This window comes from Momordica charantia, assembly GCF_013281855.1.
Source record: "Momordica charantia cultivar OHB3-1 chromosome 4 unlocalized genomic scaffold, Mcharantia_2.0 BLBB01000004.1, whole genome shotgun sequence".
Taxonomy (NCBI): domain Eukaryota; kingdom Viridiplantae; phylum Streptophyta; class Magnoliopsida; order Cucurbitales; family Cucurbitaceae; genus Momordica; species Momordica charantia.
The window spans coordinates 7,526,877-7,549,186 of record NW_028275162.1 but is presented as its reverse complement, the minus strand read 5'-3'; the positions used below and the strand labels follow the sequence as shown (position 1 = coordinate 7,549,186).

General features: G+C 32.5%; 1 protein-coding gene, 1 long non-coding RNA gene and 3 other non-coding genes across 5 annotated transcripts; 1 reads left to right on the top strand and 4 right to left on the bottom strand.

Annotated features, from left to right (window-relative positions):
• Positions 1-46: 46 nt before the first annotated feature.
• Positions 47-1,644, top strand: LOC111021696 (uncharacterized). The gene is made up of 2 exons (XM_022298733.2): positions 47-491; positions 1,208-1,644. The coding sequence occupies exons 1-2, from the start codon at positions 140-142 to the stop codon at positions 1,330-1,332; spliced, it is 477 nt and encodes a 158-aa protein (XP_022154425.1). The 5' UTR covers positions 47-139; the 3' UTR covers positions 1,333-1,644.
• Positions 1,645-2,529: 885 nt separating this feature from the next.
• On the bottom strand, positions 2,530-6,705 carry LOC148211717 (uncharacterized). The gene is made up of 2 exons (XR_015790136.1): positions 6,399-6,705; positions 2,530-3,226 (listed from the first exon to the last, which is right to left on the bottom strand). It is a non-coding gene; the product is annotated as an uncharacterized LOC148211717 (long non-coding RNA).
• On the bottom strand, positions 5,920-5,994 carry LOC148211720 (small nucleolar RNA Z102/R77). Its single transcript, XR_015790611.1, has one exon. It is a non-coding gene; the product is annotated as a small nucleolar RNA Z102/R77 (small nucleolar RNA).
• On the bottom strand, positions 6,073-6,148 carry LOC148211719 (small nucleolar RNA Z102/R77). The gene has a single exon (XR_015790609.1). It is a non-coding gene; the product is annotated as a small nucleolar RNA Z102/R77 (small nucleolar RNA).
• Positions 6,376-6,460, bottom strand: LOC148211718 (small nucleolar RNA Z102/R77). The gene has a single exon (XR_015790612.1). It is a non-coding gene; the product is annotated as a small nucleolar RNA Z102/R77 (small nucleolar RNA).
• Positions 6,706-22,310: the final 15,605 nt, after the last annotated feature.

The following is a 22,310-nucleotide window of genomic DNA, read 5'->3' as shown; positions in this document are numbered from 1 at the left end:
GCCAATTCTGCGTCTTTCCCCATTAACCACCGAAAGAGACAACTTCAACAACTTCACCATATAATACATACACTCATATTCTCTCCAACATATACATAAAAACTCCCTCTTTTTGTTCCTTCCAATTTCACCAATAACCATGAAGAAGAAGCTTGGAGGGTTCACGTGCCACTCCCCGACCGCCACCGCGGTCTGCATCTCCGCCAATCCCCGCTCCGCGGTGGTTGTGCCGAGGAGGCTGGCTAGAGCTGATGTTAATGCCAATGGTGTCGACCGCGTGAGGTTCGCGAGCAATGGTGTGAACTACTTGAGGCTTGTTGCATCTCCAAGCTTGAGCATTCGCAGTGAGGGAAGGCTGCCCGCCGTAAAGCAACCAGTGTCGACACTTTCTTCTTCACCGGAGAATGTCTTTCAGGTGGTGGTTTTGAGGGTGGCGCTTCATTGTCAAGGCTGTGCTAGTAAGGTTAAGAGACATCTCACCAAGATGGAAGGTAGTGATCATAAATTCTCTTTGAGTTGGGTTTTTCGAATATTACATCATAAATTCCTTTGAGAATATCATTCAAATCTATAATCTATAAAAGACTACTTTGAACCACTAAGCTATGTTCTAGTTCTAGTCGGTAGGTAGCTACCATATTTATATCCAATGAAAGATTTAAAAAAAAAATATTTTTTATTTTTATCTCTCCTAGAGTCATTAAAATTTACAATTAATAACAAATATTAAATCTGCTTCTAAACATCTCTATAATATAAGATATATTATATTGCCAACATAAATATAGTTCAATTGATCGTTGTATTACTGACATCCAAATTTGATGTTTAAATCTCCCATCACAATCTAGATAGAGCTGATATGTTAAATATTAATATTTTTATTTTTATTTTTTAATTTTAAAACTATCATTTATTTTTCTCACTCTATTAAAAAGTTACATAGAAACTATTAAATATGTCCAATAAATATTAGATATGCTAACTTCTAATGATAGTAGAAACTAGAAAGCATTCCCCATTCAACGGTGAGAAATTATTATTATTATTATTTTGGAAATATAGTTAGAAATGAATTGAGAAGCTAATGAAAGTAATTTTTTTTGTGGGTGAAAATGTTTTAAAACTAAATTTCTAATATTCTAGTGTGCTAATGAAATGAGATAAATAAATTAATGTTTGAATGTAATTAAATGGTAATTGACAGGAGTGACATCATTCAGCATAGATCTTGAGGCAAAGAGAGTGACTGTGATGGGACGTATCTCACCGCACGGTGTTTTGGAGAGTATTTCTAAGGTGAAAAGGGCCGAGTTATGGCCAATGTGTTAAACTAAATGGCGTCTGGCTGTGACAGACTGTGACGACTGTGAGGGAAGATAATTGGAAATGACCAAAGTGGACACCAAAAGGAAACGAAGATGTCTTTGTAGAGCACCCAATAGAGGGGTTATGTGTAAATTTGCCCTTCTTGTTGGGAAAATATTGTGGTGGTCCTAAATTCTATATAAAGGGGTGGTGGGTGAGATGTTACTAGTAGTTCATTTGGCATTATGGGTTGGAACCACTTTTTTTTTTTTCTTTTAAGGATAGTGATATTTTTGTTTCTACATTTCAAATATGAGAAATTCTCCTCCCTAGCTAACTTCTTTTTGTTTTTATTTTGGTTTAAATTCTATTATTTCATCTCGAACTTTCATGTTTGTTCCAATATTTTTGTCCCGAAATTTTTAAAGTAGTAGTTTTTGAACTTTTAAAAAACCAACCAGTTTAGTATTTACCTTACTTTCTCTTTTTATAAATGAATAAGGTAGAGTATGTATAGTGACGTAAGTAACATGAATATGTATATTAGTGTCACAAACATTGACTAAGCAAGAATTGAGTGGCCATAGTTCAATTAGTTTAGTCATTTATCTCCGATCAAGAGAGTGTAAGTTCAAATTCACACCCCATATGTGTGCTTAAAAAAAATTGAGTCAGGAAATATTAGATGAGAAAATTATAGTAAAAATTATTATTTTTTTAAAGCCGATGAATTAAAACGTACATTTTAAAAGTTTGGAGACCAAAATGAGATTTAAACCTTTTATTATATGAGGTGTTTACATCGACAATGTTATATAAATTTGTAGTTTTTCAATATAGGATAAAGCGTGTCATCCAAATTAAAGTCATACTCAAACATACCAATACCTTTTTTTAACCAACTTTTGGATCGATGACACATGGGCACTACAACACGACCCTAGCTTTTTTTTTTTTTCGAGTTCAATAACATGTGGGGTGGTTGAATTTTAATAAGTATTACATCATAGATAGTAAATACAAGGTTAAAAAACACATTTGGTCCCTAAACTTTGATTAAAGTAACGATTTAGTCTCTGAACTTTCAAAAGTAACAATTTAGTCCCTGTACTTTGAAATTAGTTACATTTTAGTCCCTACCGTTAAAATTTTGGTTAGATTTAACGGAAGTGTGACGTGGCTATACACATGTACAAATTAAATGGACAACTGTATAGCCGGTTGGTTCAATCCCAAAACGGTTCAAATTTGGACCGGTTTAGAACTTAAAAAATATATATATAAAATAAAAAATGTCCTCTCTTTCACGACTTCTTCTTAGCATATTCTCCGGCACTATCTTCAGTACCCTGAAGCCCCCTTCTCCCTCTCTTCCTCCTCTCCGCCACCATGATACAGAAATTTGTGGGTGGTGTCAACCCCACCCCTGCCGACTGGGGTGGTTTAGATAAAAGATAAATTACAAATGAGGAGTGGTTCCAATTCTCCCATTGGATAACAACATAACCCTTCCCTTCCTCCTCTCATTTCCTAATGGTGGGTTTTCACTCATCTCCTCTCCCCTTCTTCTATTTTTTTCCCTTTCAATCCATCTTCTTCTCAATTGACCCACATAGATGGTCTGATTGTAGATTCTCTCGATTTTGTGAGTTTTCTTTAATTTTTTTCTTGATTTTCTCGAAAGAAGAAGATCCAGAAGACGAAAGAGATTGCAGTGGCAATAGCAAAATCCTCCACTTTTAAATCCAATCATGGCGGCACCGAATCGGTACAACGCAGAAAGAGGGGCAGACCTCGCAAGGTTGTGATGAAGCACAAAACGAAGAGAAGAACGAGGAACTTTCGCCGTCGGAAGTTGCAAAAATACCGCTGGAGAAGAAAGTTAAAACCATCGAAGATGAGCAACTGCCGCCGCCCACTGTGGAAGGAAGTGAAAAACAAGAACCAAATGAGAAGTAGAGGAAGGAGGAGGAAGAGAGATGGAAGGGAAGACATTTTCATTTTATAACATTTGTAGTTCTAAACCGGTTCAAATTTGAATCGAACCGATATGAGATTGAACCAACCGGCTGCATAGTTGAACATTTAATTTGCACACATGTACATCCACGTCACACTTACGTTAAATCTAATCAAAATTTTAACAGCATGGACTAAAATGTAACAAATTTAAAAGTACAGGGACTAAATTGTTACTTTTGAAAGTTCAGGACTAAATCGTTACTTTATTCAAAGTTTAGGGACCAAACGTGTTTTTTAACCTAAAAATAAATAATAATATTCCTCTTCCTCGTAAATTAAAGACTAAATTGATGTAGATATTATTTTTTTTAATTCAATTATAAATTTTAAACTAATTTATGGATTAATTTAAAAAAGAAAAATACTATCCCCGACCAATTTCCTATTTCCTAATTGAATAGGGTGGATCAAATCTTATCTCAATGAAGTGGAGTATTGAGATTTCACTATTATGTCGGAGAGATTTAGAGTGTTCATCCTTGTCAAAATGATGGAGGAGTCTATTTTCTTGGTCTCTGACCGAGGAGCTTATTTTTACTCCAATTCTGGGAAGATCGTTTACGTTCTTCTAAGGTAAAGTTTTGAAATTTCAAATTACGGAATTTCCTAATTGTTCAAGTTCTCTATGTAGCAGCTTCATCTCCTTTCTTAATATCAATAATATCAATATGTTGTAGGGGTAGAGGAAAAGAAGAAAATAACCAAAATCACCTTTCTTAATATCGATACTATCGATATGTCGTAGGGGGAGAGGAAAAGAAGAAAATAACCAAAATCAAACTAGATTGGAAAAATTAAAAAAAATCCCAAGTGACATTTCCATCGACATATCGACTTTTCGTTCTAATCGGGAAAAAACGACTTTTTCCTCCACGTCGATGTCGAGACCGTGACACGTCGACATGTTGAAACAAAATTTAGAACAATGAATAGAACTAACCCAACCGAGATTACACCATCCAAAATTGATTGTGCCAGACCAAGGGATTGTACCATACCAAGCCAAGATTCATACCATTTTCAGTTTTTTGTGTTTGTTTTTTTCTAATTTGGGCATTTATTTTTGACCTTATTACAATCTTGACCCAAAATTCATGAAATCTTTTACCTTTTTTTTAAAAATTAAATCCATACGTTTACACAATTGGATCATGATTATGCAAATTCAATTTTACATATTAAACAATTTAATATTTAATATTTCATGATGTAATTTAAAGGTTAAAAAATACTTTTAATCCCTTTACTTTGGCTAAAATAACAATTTAATTCCTATATTTAATTTGTAACAAATTAATCTATATTCTTTGAAATTAATAATTATTTAGTCCTTAATTTTAATAGATACCAATTTGATATTTGTAATTTAAAGTTAATGATGATTTCATCCTTATCTTGTTAAATTTCTTGTATTTATAGTTTGATAAACTAAAAGAGAATCAAATATATTTATGAATTAGAAAGATTAAATTGTTTTAATAAAATTTTTTATAATAAGAACTAAATCGTACAAATTATAAACTACAAGAACTAAACCATTATAAATTAAAGTTCAAAGACTTTACTTTAAGAAAAGTACATATTTAATTCATAGATTAAATTATTACTTTAAAAAAAATACATAGACTAAAGTTCAAAAAATAAATTATTACTCAAACACAAAATGTGTTTCTTAACCTAATTTAAACTATTTTTAATGACTTTTTTATATTAAATTTGCAATTGACATTTCAAATTAAAAAGTTATAGACTTTCTTCAAATTCCTGAAGTTCGATTTTTTAAGTTAGTAGTTGACTATTCAAATTAAAAGGTTATGGGCCAAGAAATATTGAAGGGTGATGTAGGCTAGGATTTTGGAGGAATACAAATAACCTCTGGTTTCTCACATCTGGAATAACTAGTGAATCATAAAGCCTTAATGCTCTCCAAAATTGGCTTGGTTCCAAGATGTAAAATCCATGTTGAATCACGAAGGTATGTTTTCTCTCTTCTAATTTTCTTCTCTCCCTCCATCCTTCAAAATTAGGGCAAATATCCAGAAATTTCCCTAAAGGGCCACCATTTTCTTCTCAATCTTCTTCTCATTAGATTAATGGGCAATGTCTATTTCCATCTTCATTATTTAACCATACTTTCTCTCTGTTTTTCTCGCAAAATCCTTCCTTGCAAGTTTAGTTCCTTGTACTACTAATATGTTGCTATTAATTTTGCTTGAGAGTTGAATTGTATTAGACATCCTAAACTCCGAAAGATGTTTATTTCTTTTTATATCTTTTTATTTGTTAAATCTACTAAATCCTATTTCAACTAAAAATAAGAGCATAAAAAAAAAACTAAAAATTAGAACTAGAAACAGGAATGGTTATCAACATTATCAAACACATTCTGTTTCTAGTTCTAAAAAAATTGGAAACAGGAAACCGGAACGAGGCCGTAATTATCATCAAAGAGGGCCTTCATGTTATTTGTTCCACAAGGATGTCAAACACAGAGTTGCAGAAAGTTGAGTTCAGATTGAGGATTCTTGGAGGAGGAAAAAGAATAGAAAGAAATTTTTGCAGATGGGAGATTACAGAACAGATTATCAAGAATGATCAGATAGAGCTAATACAACAATTGCCATCACCACGGCAATCAAAACAACAATGTTCGTCATTTCATTCTTGAAAAATAGAATCCTAAAATTGTTCAAAACTGAAAACGAAGAAAAAACCAATACAAAAGGCAATAAAAGAGATCGAGAATGATCAGTTAGAGCTAATACAAATAATTGCCATCATCACGGCAATCAAAACAACAATGCTCATCATTTCATTCTTCAGAACTTGAACGTCAAAAACATTGAAACATAACACCAAGAAAACCAATATTAAAAGATAAACACTGCTCAGAAATTCAAACCGCAATGAAACAAACGAATGATCTAAATTGATGGCTAGAAAATGACACAAACAAGTAAATCGAACGAGTTAAGCCAAATCCAGAGTGAAAAATCACTTTTTCAAAGTAGAAGCAAAAATCATCACAAATGAGAAGGGAAAGGAGAATGATCAGGTAGAGCTAATACATGATTTCGCTGTCATATCAGCAATCAAACGATTACGAAAATAGATCATCGTCGTCTCATTCTCTGCAGAAGGGGGAAAAACAAGAACACGAATCTTCAAATGAAGAGATAAGCAGAAATTAATAGGAGAAGTAGACTGAACTTTACAAATTACAGAGACGCTGAAGCGAGAACTTGGAACTTTATTTGTTTGCAAAGCAGAAGCAAGAAGGCGAGACTGAGGGATTGGTTTGGATACGAAACCAAAACCCTAACCAGATGGTATTTATAGGAGGCGCGCTGGGAAGCGAAACAATTTTGACCTAAACCAAGCTACACAATTTTTATAATTTAAATATAGGTTTAAATACTTCATAGCATATTAAATCCACTTAGGTGGCTATTATAATTTGAAGCTACTCCTTCAAAATTCTTTAGAATTTATTTTCGCGGATCGACCGAGGATATCTTAGCATAGAATACTAAATTTTAGCATGACACTTTACTTACTAAATTTATTAAAATGTAGTCATTGTATTAATGAATTTTTATTGCGTACAAAATTTGTTTTAAAATGTTGTAAGTAGAAATCAAAATGGTAACTTTCTAAAACATGTAGAGACCAAACTGACTAAAATAAACGAAAGTTTAAATTACATTGATTAAAAAGTGGACTTTTTTTTAAGGAAAAAAATTGTCATTTTGAAGGTGCATGAGATAAAATAGTATTTAAATCATAAATATAATTAAAAAAAATTGTAAATATGGTAAATTAAACATATACATGTGAATGGATAATACTTCTCCAATGATCTAGTAGAAGATTGATTGTGATGAGAGGGGAGGCAGAGAAGGAGGAGAGAATGAGATTTTTTTTTTCCTTTTTCAAGAGAATAAAAAACATTTAAAGGTGGATAATAGAAAATTTTGTGTTCCCTTGCCGAATACTATTCAATACGGGTGTTTTTGGAAGTGATTTTGGCGAAGTACTATTCAACATGGCCAAAATTACTTACTTTCGTTATTGTTAAAATCACTTATCTTTCCATTGATCGTGTTTGGCAAATTAGAAAATTGATTTTAGGAAAACTTAAAATCACTTAAAATTGATTTTTAAAGTTTACTCGGTGATTTTGGAATATCAAATCCACTTAAATCTCTTTTTTCAAAATCACTAATTTTACCATCACTCCCAAACACACCTTATGTATACTAAAGAGGATTGATGACGATTATGATCGGAAAAATCTATGTTGAGATTGAAAAAAAAAAATGGTTTTGACTAAACAAAAGTGAATATGCAACTAACAAGATACTTAAAATCCTCTTAACAATAAATCCCATAACCATATTATATTGCATACCATGTTAGTTTGTATAAAACCACAGGCACATTACATTATTCTAGCTTTTTCCAATAATCTTACTTTATCTTGATCTTCATTACAACATGTAGAGAAATTTTGTAAAGGTGATCCGCGGTCAATTTCTTTTGTTAAGGAGACTCTTGCTTTGTTTTAGTCCTGAGTTGGGCTTACTGCCAATTTGAGGAAAAGTTCTTTTATTTTGTGCGGGTATGACTCAAAAGGAGATGGAGGTGACTAGTGTTAGAGAATTATGGATACAAAACTTAAGAAAACATGAAATTAAACCATCTGAATTTAACGTAGTTGAAAGATCTAACTAGCTTGTTAAAATATTATTCTATTTTAAAGTTTCAAATTTTTGGATCTTAGAAATTAAAATAAATAAGCGAGATGATGTGGTTCGATTTCCCAACCTACCCCATAAGGCCAAGTCCAGAGAATAAGATTAACAATCAAAAGTTAGTACAATTTACAATCAATATTGACTTATGCATAAAAGAACTCACTTCTTAAATCATGTCACAATACTTGATCGACTCCTCCTTCGATTGAATCTTTTCAAACACAAGCTCCCCTTGTGTTGTAGACCACCGCTTGAACTCCCTTCGATGGTGGAGGTGTCTTATCCAATACTTGATAGAAATCTCACAAAAGAAAAACAACTAACATAATTACACTTATCGAATTACATAAAAAATTCTCTCTCAAAATTTTACACCATAAATAATGCTTGAACAATTTGAGAGAATAAAACAAACTTTGCTCCGCACTCCTTGCTTGATATGTTCCAAGACCACACAATAAATAGACAAGAAAAATTGACATAGAAGGAAAGTGAATTTATCACAATTCCAATTCAACCGCAGATCTCTCCATATAATTAAAACACAATTTTCATATAATCAATTAGTAAAACATTCCAAGAAAGAAAACTAGCCATTGGAAACATTTAAGAGCTCAAATTCAAACCCTACGAATAAATTGAATTATACACATAAAATAAATAGAGAAAATGATTAAATAGAACTTAATGTTTTTGCCAAAAATGCCAATAAATAAAATTTCTTTCAATAGCGTTGTTTGCTCAAGGTCTTATGAACAATTATCTCCTATGATAGGACGGATATACCAACCTGTGAATGCAACACTTCACGTACATGACTCAACGAACTCACAGTATTTAAGTATTCGTACAGAGGAAAAAGAGAAAATTTTGAGGGCTCAATTTTCTCTTTTTCTTTTTACAAAACTGAAAAGAACCACATATTTATAGACTATTTGTGGCCATTCAAATAGTCATATCTTTTTATGTAAGGTTGTGTCTTTTGATAAAATGAGGTAACCTTTACAAAAGACACATCATTTCATGAAAAATTGTGGTTCTTCATTTTTAGTAAAAATAATTTTATTCAAAAATTCCAACAATCCTCTACATGAATAAAATTTATTTCTAAAAACGTGTACGATTACTCATGAAGAATAACTACATCAGGATAAGTAGTCTAAGACTTTGAACTTTCCTTAGTATTTTTAGAGAATTCAGCCTTTAAAATTCTCATAGAAGCGGCCACTTCACACCCACATAGGTGACTTCTTTAAAGAGTATCATGGCAATACCCCACTCTTACAAAAGAGCTAAAGAGTCATTAAAAACATATCTTAACCTCATCTGTTTCCAGGTTAGCACTAATTTTTATAATAGGAACCACTAGAAATTTATAATTTTTTCTTAATGCTCCTCTGAGTTGTATACATAAATTTTTTTTCCATTTTGAACCTAGATCTTGGGCTCTCCAGTCAGCTAGGTTGGGCTACCATTATGTCAACTCTTATATTATAGGCTTCAAACTCATTTCTATTGAAGACAATTTCACTTGCGCTCTTGTCAAAGCTTATGTAAGCGGATATGCAATATTATCCTTTGATTTCACATAATCAATTGATATAATTCCATGAAAGAGCAATTGTCTTATGGTATTATGTCGTCGACATATATGTCGAGACTTACCATTATACATTAAAAGTTGCACTTGAATTCATGTTACATTGAATGATCCAACTTTGGATTTTGAATCATTAATATCAAAGATCCAATTTTCATCACTTTATCCTCCCAGTACGAGTGCAACCCATCATTTTGGATATTTAAATATCCATATTATCGCTACTTCCAAATAATCTTTTCCAAGACTATATGCAAATCTTCTAAATTTACTCACTACATATGCTAATTAAGTCCGACAGTGAACAATTTGTAAGATCCATTAGTTTGCCAACCATACACAATATTTCAATTGTGAAATCCTATTCCCAATATCTTTTGGATAAATGGAGGTTTACATCAATGACAGCCTGTTAGACTTAATTAAGAGTACTTTTCATTTTTGCAAGGCACCCCCACAATTTTAAATATTTATATGAAGTTATCGTTCCACAACTTCATATGATATTATCTTGTACTTTCCTCATAAACTATATGTGCATACTTTAAAGTATATCATTCATAACAAGAATGTACAAATTGCAAAAGCAATTTGGATATTTAACTATATCCAATTCAAGCATTTAATCATGCCGCTAAACTTAATTTCATATAAAATATGAAATTAATGTTCTCAACACGTAATACGTCCACACCCATTCATAAGGATGAAGCCATAACGAACTCTCATGAATCTAGGTGTTTGCACGAAATTTCCAGAAAAATTATATTTTGTGGAGTTGAACTTTTATATTGTTTGTATGTATTGTATAGTGGATTCAATTTCTAATCTTTATCCTCTGATTCTTTCTCTCGAACTTGATGTGAAAATATATGTTCTTGAATTTAGATTTGGATCGAAGTTATATGTTCTTCGAAAGTCTTCAAGTCTTCAAGTTTTCGAAGTCTTCAAGTCTTTTACTTGGTATGAATTCTCTCAATTATCCAATTCTGAACCCTCAAAATGAATGAGGTCCCCTCTATTTATAGAGGTTTTCATAGGCTTTAGTGGGCCATTGGACTTGAATAATTTTGGGCCAACCTCAATTCTTTAAATGGATTTATTTAAATTTAAATATTAATCCACTTGATTTCATGGTAAATTGGGTTTTAGGCCAAGTTTGTCAACCAAATTTATTCCAAGCTTAGTTCTCATATGACCCAATTACATATTTTAATTGTCAATTTATCTCTAATTTAATTTAGGGTTAATATATAATTAATCCCTAAATAAAATAGATAATGATGTGGCCGTTTATGATTGACCCAAAAACTTTTCGAAATTTATGCCAAACATAATTGGGGCTGAACTTCGAAAATATTGTGCAATCAAAAAGATGAATTTAAGTCATAATTTTGAAGAAAAGTTTTTAATCGTGGACCAAGATATCGTTGTAGGTCCGATTGACAGTAAATTTGCGCAATTTAAAATGAGACATCTGAAATTTATCCATTGAAATTTACATTATCTTCAGAAGTTTTTTTAACTTTGAATTTAATTTAAAAGTCAAAATATGGTTCAAATTCAAATTTGGGATGAATTTGAAAATTTAAAATTTGTCCAATGAACGTTGGATTTGAATTAAAATTTTAATTTTGACTCAAACTTGAAAACATGGAATTTTGGGATGAATTCAAGATTTTTTTTTTAATTTACCAAAAAATTAAGCTAGATTATGGTTCAAATTTGAATTTTGGATCAAATTTGAAAATATGAAATTTATCCAACCTAATTTAAAAGTCGGAATATAATTTGAATTCAAATTTGGGATGAATTCAAAAAAATTTTAATTTGTCCAACTTTAAATTAAACGCTGGATTTATGGTTCAAATTTGAATATTGGATCAAATTGGAAAATATGGTATTTATCCAACCCAATTTATAGTCGGAATATAATTTGAATTCAAATTTGGGATGAATTAAAAATTTTTGAATTGATGCAAGCCAATTTATAGTCGGAATATAATTTGAATTCAAATTTGGGATGAATTCAAAATTTTTGAATTTATCCAACTTTAAATTAAACGCTGAATTTATGGTTCAAATTTAGAATTCTGATCAAATTTGAAAATATGGAATTTATCCAACCCAATTTAAAGTCGGAATATAATTTGAATTCAAATTGGGGATAATTCAAAATTTTTGAATTTATCCAACTTTAAAATAAACGCTGGATTTATGGTTCAAATTTGAATTTTGGATCAAATTTTAAAATGTGGAATTTATCCAACGTAATTTAAAAGTTGGAATATAATTCAAATTCAAATTTGAGACGAATTTGAAAAGGATTTAAATTTGATATCCAATCAAATTTAGAATTTGAATGAAGAATGAAGAATCATACTTGGGGCTGATTTGAGTTAAAATCCCATTAGATTTCAATTTCGAATTTGAATAGGAATCGGTTAAGATTTGATTTGAGCCAAATTTAATTTAAGAATCCAATCAAATTTCCAACCATAATTTGAAAAAAAGAATAATATTTGAGTTGCGATTTGATTTGGGTCAATTTTAATTTGAGAATCCAATCAAATTTCCAACCATAATTTGAAAAAAAATATCATATTTGAGTTGGGATTTTATTTGGGTCAAATTTAATTTAAGAATTCAAATAAATTTCCAACCATAATTTGAAAAATGAATCATATTTGAATTGGATTTGGATTATTATTCTGGTTTGAACCCCAACTTTTTGCACCTTCAGGTACATTTGTATAAGCACAGTAGAAGTCCAATGAAAAAGTTGGCTTCAAAATTTCTTCCCTTTTTTTCTTAAATTCTTGGCTTCTAGTATTCACGTTCTTCCCTTCTTTATGAAGCTTTGGATTATCATCGAAGTTACCATCTCTGTTCGTCTATCTTATTTCCATGGACAAAGAGTAAGAAATTTCTCCTTACTATTTCTGCAAAATTTTTTAATCCTTATTAAACACTTGCCAAAAGAAATTTTTCTTTTTTATTTTTTTTAACTTTTTCCTAATGGAGGGCTTTCAAAAAATTTTGTTTAAGTTAACACCTCATAGAAAGGAGGATTTTCAAAAACACTTTTTTTTAAACAACACCTCCCTGTTATGCGGCAAGGAGTTTTAAAAAACTAAAATTTTTTAAATACCAGGTAGGGAGTTTTCAATTTTTTTTTAAATACCTCTCTACCAACCATGCAACAGGGAGTTTTCAAAAAATAATCTTTTTTTTTTAAAAATACCTCCCTGCCATGTGGCAGGGAGTTTTCAAAAACTAAATTTTTTTAATACCTCCCTGCCGGCGGCATGGAGGATTGATATATTTTTCTTAAATTGAACATTTTTTATCAAGCTTCCCTTTTCAACTGAAAGTCTCTCTCTGGAATTTTATTTATTTATTTATTTATTTATTTTTTTGGTAAAACTTGAACATACCCATATTATTTGATTGCAAATATGATGCCCCTAATTTGATAAAGTTGCTCTATATAAAGACCATCACTTAGATTTTGTATAGACCAATCCAAAATTTAGTAGTTGAGTCTTGCAATCATTCTTTACAGTGGCGTCACTCCTACTTTGGCCGATCACTTATTTATTTGTGATCTTGGTATCCTAGCAGCAGTGGTCACCTTCATTTATCTTTCGGTGATGTCATTGTTGGGTAGGTTAATGCCTTTTCGATCGGTTAAGGTGTTCCTATACCAGCAGTGGTCACGCCCCCATACTAGCAATGCTCACATGCCTTAGCGTGATATCTTTGCTGAGTAGGTTAACACCTTTTCAATCAGTTAAGGTGTTCCTATACCAGCAGTAGTCACGCCTTATACTAGTAATGCTCACGTCCATCTGCCTTAGCGTGACATCTTTACTGAGTAGGTTAACACCTTTTCGATCGGTTAAGGTGTTCCTATACCAACAGTAGTCACGCCCCTATACTAGCAATGCTGACATCCATCTGCCTTAGCGTGACATCTTTACTGAGTGGGTTAACATCTTTTCGATCGGTTAAGGTGTCCTTATACCAAGAGTCATTGTTATCTATCTTGGAGTGACATATTTGCTAAGTAGGTTAACACCTTTTTGATCGGTTAAGGTATTCCTCTACTAGTAATAGTCACCTTTATCTTCCTGATAGTGACTACTTTGCTGAGTAGGTTAACACCTTTTCGATTGGTTAAGGTGTTCCTATACCAGCAACAGTCACCTTTATCTGCCCGACAGTGACTACTTTGTTGTTTTGTTTTGTAAAATATATATACATATATTCTACAACCATAATATATATATATTTTTTGTGGCATCATGGTATACTTTGCGGAACACCCTGATCCCAAGAAGAGGTATTTGGTTATTTTAAAGGACAAGGACCAATCGTAGAACAACGAACTTATCCTCCTAGTAGAGGAGCCAATACAAAACCCTAAAGGTTGGCCCCACCTAAAAGACTTTGGCTATTTATCTAAATGGTCCAAAGAGAAAGCATTGTCATTCCTGCTAGTTACATGGCTGAAGGTATTGTATTTAGCCTTGCCATTCCTGTTTTGGCCAACATTTATCATGGACTCGGCCATATCCACGATGCGTCAACTTCATATGGGAACTCAGGTGCTTGCTTTCCCATACATTATGTTCATAGTTGGCTTGCTCATTATTTCCATACACATTACAAAACTCCCATGCCGGTTAGAGGTCTGATGATGGTTGATTATTTTGGAGAAGGTGGAGCTAAATACTTCAAGGAGGCTGCTGCTCGTGACATAATTCACAAGGGTAAATGTATATCATGGCATTCAACTCTACAGTCGAGAAATAGAGATGAAGATCTGAAAGGTAATGACAAACTTTCATTTTGAGATTAGTCACTCTTCTCAAGCCTAATGTCCTGTTTCATATCATCACAATGTTCAAGTTCGATGGTCATTGAGGCTTATAGTTCTTATCGATTTGGTCGACAGTTCGGGTTTTATCAAGATATACTAAAGGATCTGGGGAAAGAGGTTCCTCCAATCAACTTAGATAATGTATTACGTTATTGGAAGCTTTGTATTCTAACTAGAAAATCATCTCAAGTACACCTCCCTGCCCGTCCACTAAATTCAGATAGCCAAGTTACTCCTCAATACAAGGATTGGTGGCTAGCGAAAAATGAAGATTATCTTGAAAAGAACTTATGCAAGTTGATAAGTAGTGCCTCTCCTCCTTCAAAACCCAAATTTCCCAAAAAGGTTGGTGATGATAATAGGGGGAAAAAATTCGTCTGTTAAAGATGGAGAAGTTCAATTCTGAGAATGATGAGAAAAGTCACAGTAGTAATAGTGATCGTCATTGGAAAAGGTCAAAGAAATCCAAACCACTACCAGTTTGTGACGATGACAAATTCTTTAATGGCATAGCGAGTTCTTCAGAATGTCCTCATCTTCCTTCTACACTTTTGGTTAGTGAATTTCTTTTCTTCTTCTTTTTTTTTATATATTTTCTTTAATGATTCTTTAATGATCTTTCTTTCTTTCTTTTTATTTATTTCTAGCCACCTCTGGATTATTTCCTCGAAGAAATTGATGAGAAAAGTAGTGTCCCATCTTTGACAAGTCCTCATGTTCAAGATCCAGTTGTCGCTGGCGTCGAAAATTTCAAGGTGCCAACTGACAAGATTGTAACTCCTCCTGATACTTTGCTTGAAACTGTTGAGGATTCTACACCAGCTAAGAAGGCGGTACATGTTGTAATGCCGGAGGTCTCTGACCTTTGTGCAGCTAACGTAATTTCCGACAGTCGACGACAAATTGCCTTAATTATATGCGAGTATGTGGAAATTGAGCTATTTTTCCTAAAGAAGAAAAAAAATCAATGTCATAGATTCATTCATGCATCACTCGTATCATATCATTGGTTGAAAAAAAAAAACAACAAAAAAGTATTTTCTTTGAAAAGGGTCTCGATAAAAAAGGAAATTACATGTTTTGAGATTTTTTTTCAATAATAATTTAATGTGGTCTACTCTTATCATTCTTGTTAGTTGATATTTTAGTAAAAATCATAAACCAATTATAGTAAGTCACTTGGAGGAAATAAAAAAAAAGTGAAGAAAGTTATGAAAAAAAAATGAAAAGGTGAAAAAAGGAAAAAACCTAAAAAGAAATTGTGAAAAAGAAATGAATGCTTTCGATGTTCTCAATAAAATAGAAAGATTATCAACTCTCAACCACTTTGCTTTCCTCTTTTACATGATTTTTCCTCCAAGCTTTATTGTCGGACTAAGTCCCTAACTCAACGTAGCTTTATGTTGGCCTCCTTATTTCTTCTTATGTGCGAACTAGTAAACCATTAAATTTCCATTTTGGGACAAGATTACCTATAAAACCTCGAGCCTAGCCCGCTTTTAGTCTAATCTACCTTGAGCCTAGCCTACCGATATATGGTAAATATGGCCAATGTTGAGAGTTTACCATATACTGCAAGACAAAAAAATCCTCTGCTCAGTCCATCACAGACAATTTTTGCGATGAATATCCATATTTGCGTACTTACCATAAAAGCCTTTTGCTAAGCCTGCCAGATCTAATTGTGTGGTAAACATCCAAAATTATCCACCTAGTGTTACCCTGAGAACTTTGAATGTAATGAAATAATGTTGGGCTCTTATGATTTACTATTTCATGAATTAGTACTTGTAGTCACACAAGCATCTCCCTATTTTGACTGCCTTTTATTCATATCTAAAATTTTCTTTCCAACTCTCTTCCGTCTTGTTCTTCAAACTTAATCCTTTGCCTGTTCCTTTTCTTTTGAGTAAAAAGTGATTCCAAGATCAAGGATAATGATTTTGAGAATTGGTAAGTTAGCGACCTGACAAATAATCTCAAAATCTCAATCTTCTTTAATAAGCTTCGTTTGAGAGTAGTTTCATCATGTTATTGGAGCAGCAACAAAGAAATTAATTGGAACAACAGTCAGAGTTGCAAAAGGCGACTACGCAGGATCAATTTTTTTATTTTTTTTTATATGTGATTGCACCCTATTTTGTTTATAAAAAAAATGTTATGTTTAGCCCAAAAAAAAAGGAGAAAAAAAGGAAGATAAAAAGGCCACAACAATCCTTCAGTTTAATGATGGGAGCAATCAATGTAGATCAACGATATCAGTTTCAAAGGATTCAAGGTCCTTTTTACAAATCTCCAAACTAGGACAAAGTCAAGCAATGCTACATCGGGGCAAAATTGTAACTGCATTATACAAAACTTTAAAACAAAGGTCGTCTTTAGACTAAGAAGGTCTTGTTTCTCTTGCAGGAAATCTTTCAATTTCGAGGGTTCTTCACTGCACAAAGTGGGTTGTCATTCAACATTCCATAAGAACTTCATTTTGAAATTGAAGGCTAAAAGGAACGGTCATTTACATTCAATAAGTAGACTGCAACAATATTCCCGTGAAATCGGCACTTCAGAGCTAAAGCTAAAAAAGTCTTTACCTTCAAAGTTGACCACAACAACATTTCCGTGAAGAATAACATGTGGTTAGAAAGATGATTTCATCAAATTTCTCCAACTAAGCTCAAAGAAGAAGTGAGGTACATGAGATAAACTTTTGGGGAATTACGCAACCAATTTTCAAAGTTATTTGTCTAAAGAAATTGGTTCCTTTCTATTCTTCTATTCATTTGATCCTACTCTAATCTCTCACCAAAGCTTTTAAAAATATATTCTAGTCTCTTTTTGTTCAAGAAATTTGACAAAATATCCATGAACTCTTGGTTTTCTATTCTTTAAAAAGGAAGCTCAGCTGACTTTTCTCATTGTTAAGTTTGATGGAAAATCATGATTTCCATCATCGTTTATTCATAAAGCCAAATCTATTTTCTTGTATCCAACATTCTTGTCAATTACAAGGTTGAGTTTATGAAGCAGTTTAATCAAGCAAGATGTACAATGCTATGAATTACTTTTGATAGTTCTCTAAACTGGCACATGAGTTACCTTTACAAAAGAATTCCCCGCAAAACCTGATATAGTTGAGAAGTCACCTTGTAAATCTCCTATCTAGTGAAGGCATTCATTAAAAAAAAAGCAAAAGGAAAAAAGAACAATTGACGTGTTTCTTCCAATGTCGACATTACTTTTTCTCATTTGATTCTTTGCTAAATAATTGCTAATAAGAAGGATGAGAGTAAAAAAAAAAAGTAATATCTTTGCAAAGTATGGAAAAACTTCTTGTTCTCTCAACCATATTTTCACAAATTATGCATTCACATCACTTACATACATATTCTTAAAAAAAAATATAGCTTTCATATCATGGTTAGATTATGAAAATTTAAGTATCATGCATTGTGCATTCATAATCAAATTCCATTGTCAAAACAAAAATTAGTATCATGCATGCATGTTGCATTCTAGCTTTCAGTAGGCATATACGTTATTGCATCATGCATTGAAGATCAAATTCATTGGTTAAGCTAAATAAAAAATAGTTCATATGTTGCCACACATTTTCAAGTGATAAAAATAAATGCTAAATAAAATGGAGCATCATTCATGACATTGGGGCAATACAAATTTGTAGATGCACAAATCCATCATAAGATAGTTGCACTAGAGGTAGCGCAGCAGCTTCCCATGGAGCCTCCTGCAGATCTCTTTAGCTTTTCCGCCTTTAGAGTTAGAGCTAGTTGATAGGTCACACTCAATTGTCAGCGACAGGGTACCCGATCTTCATTAGCTATTTTTGGCAGGAGCTCTTTCGTTTAGAAGGGGACATAATTTAATATGAGTACAAATTTCCACCGCCTTCATTCCTATCCCATCCTTTATGATCTCTAGACATTCCATTCGTTAACTCATCACGCTGCTGCAGCCGTTTCTAGGACTGGCTGACACCTCACCTGCACAGGTAGGTACGTAGTGTAGTGTTGGTTACCAGGATGAGTTAGTTTGACCTCTCACTTGGATGTCAGACTCCCGCTACGATAAGTACTAGATACTGCCATTAGAAGTTCGCATTAGCATGAACACATGGTTTTTGTTAGTCTTATCGTCATGCGTCAAGTGCATATCTCATACACTTAGCAAGTTTAAAAGAATCTCTAAATCCTACACTTAGGTGGCACATCCTTATTAGAAGAGAAAAGTTTTATCACTCGATATTTCGACTGTCCACCGAGCCGACGCTTGTTATGGTCGAGCCGGCCAAGATCTCATTTGGTCTCGTTCCCATTCTTTGTTTGAACCGACTTAGATGTGTCTTGCTTAGCCACATGTCAACAAACTCCACTACAGCACATCGTGATTCACGCTTACCTTAAGGAGCCGTTGAGGCCTTGTCGAAAATCATGTCAGAGACCTTACCTATATATAGAAACCATTTGTCTTTATCCTAGGTAAGCAAACACTATATTTTCTCTCGAATACAGCTCAGATTCTTTCTGACTTGGGCGTCGGAGTATTTTCTTTTGCACGTCTCCTGCTCAACACATTTCAGCTCATCCTCAAGGTGATCCTTCCGTCCAAGCAAAGCTCGCAAGCTTGGTCATTTTTGTGATCAAACATTTTATCATTCGGTTAAATCGAACCCGATTCAATTCGAGGTCGAAACCTGTTGTTAAAGCCAGGTCCGTTGCATTATATTATTCGGTTAAATCGAACCCGATCCAAGTCAAGGTCGAACCTGTTTTAAAGCCAGGTCTGTTACATTTTCTCTTACGGTTAAATTGAACCCGATCAAAGTCGATGTAGAAGCCTGTTGTTAAAGCCAGGTCCGTTGCATTTATCTTCGGTTAAATAGAACCCGATCCAAGTCGAGGTCGAAGCCTGTTGTTAAAGGTAGGTCTGTTGCATTTTATCATTCGGTTAAATCGAACCCGATCTAAGTCGAGGTTGAAGCCTGTTGTTAATGCCAGGTTCGTTGCATTTTATCGTTCGGTTAAATCGAACCCGATTCAAGTCGAGGTCGAAGCCTGTTGTTAAGGCCAGATCTGTTGCATTCTCTTTTCAGTTAAATCGAACCCAATCCAAATCGAGGTCGAAGCCTGTTATTAAAGCCAGGTTCATTGCATTTTATCATTCGGTTAAATCGAACCCGATCCAAGTCGAGGTCGAAGCCTGTTGTTAAAGCCAGGTCCATTGCATTTTCTCTTCGGTTAAATCGAACCCGATCCAAGTCGAGGTCGAAGCCTGTTGTTAATGCCAGGTCCATTGCATTTTCTCTTCGGTTAAATCGAATCCGATCCAAGTCAAGGTCGAAGCCTGTTGTTAAAGCCAGGTCCATTGCATTTTCTCATTCGGTTAATCGAACCTGATCCAAGTCGAGGTCGAAGCCTGTTGTTAAAGCCAGGTCCGTTGCATTTTATCATTCGGTTAAATCGAACCCGATCCAAGATTGTGGTCAAAGCCTGTGTCAAGCTAGGTCCATCGCACTTGTCATGTCAATTAAATCAAACCCGATCCAAGATTGAGGTTAAAGCATGTATCAAGTACAAGGTTCTTTGCATGTTGGGATCCCGCCTAGTGTCCAACTGGGTCAATCTTTATCTTGTCTTCTTTTAATAAAATTTCTGCCTCCCAAATACTTTGTCCTTTGCCTTTGTCTACCCTTTTAGTTTTGCAATGATACACAAAGGGGGCAAGCTATAGACACCATATTTGGTCCGGCTTATTTTTAAATTTAATTTATATTATTGTATTTTACTTTATTAAGTTTTATTTTAATTAAAAAATAACATAATTTTACTTTATTATTAGTTTTAATATAAAGATTAAATTAACTCATTAAAAAGGTTATATTTATTTAAATATTTTGATTTTATTAATAAGAAAATAAAATAGTTTTGTTTTAGTAGATTTTGTTTTATTATTAAAATAAAAATGGATAAATAAAATTTGATTTGTTTTTAAATAAAAATACTAATTTTGTTTCCTCTTTTCCCTCGTCAAAGGTTCAGGTACGTGGTCTCCTCTCCTTTTCCTTCCATTCTTTTTCTCTAACTCTCCCTTCTTTTTCTCTAAATCTCTTTTACCCTCTCCATGTTACCGTTACAACTTCTTCTTATTTAAGAGGGAGGGAAGTTGCAGTAGAGAGGAACACAGTGCAGAGAGTTAGAAAGACAAAATAGAGAGGAGGAGATAAGCACACAAAACAGAAGAATGATTTGGGTGAAGAAATTTTTTTTTTATTTTTTCTTTCCCTTAGTCTCTAAAGGCGATGCAACAGAGCCAACACACAGCAAGACTCCGGTGCACACCTCACGACCTCCATTGCTGCCTTGAGACCATCCTCCGGTGATAGGCAGACGACGACGAAAAGTCCAACAACCCAGTCTAACACCCACGAGCTCAGGTGACGCGAACAACATCAGTTTCGGGCAAAAGCCTAAAAATCTCTGCACAGTATACCCCTATACTTCTTTTAATAATAATAATAATAAGTTTCTTTTTAACCAAAGAAACCAAAATTTTCCTTTTAAAGAAAATAAATTTTTTAAAATAAGTTTTGAAAAATAATGTAAATAATTTTTCTTAAAGTAAAATAAAATAATTTTTAAATAAAGTAAACAAAAAGTTAATTTAATTTAAATAAATGATTTTGTATTAAAGTTTTGTAAGTTGAAAAATATAATAAGAGTTTTTATAAACTAAATCTTGTTTCAAAAATAAATTGAATTCTTTAAAACTTCCATTCAAAGTTTAGAGTGTTTTTTTTAGGAAAGCTTTTAACAAGATTTACTCTTCTTTTGTTTATCTCTTCTAATGAATTTTGTTTTCTTATTTTATTTATTTATTTTTTAAAAAAGATTTTCTATGGCAGGGATTTTAAAAAATAGAGGATTTAAAGAAAATTGTTTTTAGAGAGTTGTTTTAAAATAAAATCTTATCTCGTTAACATTTCGAATTCACGATAAGTTGTTATAAAAGTGGAATGAAATCTTTTTTTAAACGACCTTGATGAGTATGATTTTGGGAAAGATCTTAACAATCTATTTTAAGTAAAACTGCTTTTTTTTAATTAGAAATAAAAGATTTTCTTGTAAAAATCTTTTTAATTTCAAAATATATAAAAAATTGTTTTTTTTGTTTTAATTTAAAAAATTTCGTAAGTTTTTTTTAAATGAATTAAAAATTTTGTTTTGTAAAAGAATATAATATTTGCATTTTTGGGTGTTGGCATAGTGGTAAGATACTTGTGTTTTAATATACATGACCCAAATTCGAGTCCTCGCGTGCCTCAAAATAAAATTATTTTATTTCATTTTTTTAAGTTTTTAATAAATAATTATTTTAAATATAAGATTTCGTTTAGAGTTTTTTTTTAAACAAAGTTTAAAAATAAAGTTTAGATTTTAAAAAAAGAAACTTAATTTATAACCTAAGGTTGTGTCAAATTAGCAATAGACTTAGAGTTTTAATTTGCATTTCACAAGTTCAATTCTCAATGTGCGCTAAAATAATTTTTTATTTATTACTTTTTTTGCTAAATAATTATTTCGAATACTCCAATGACGGAGATTGGAACCTTCCAATATTCTCGAGGTGGTAATTTTTTTTCTAATGGCCTTCGTGCCACTCGTACCTATTAATTCATATCTTATAACAAAGTGTGAATTAACATAACGTGAGACGTTTAAATAAA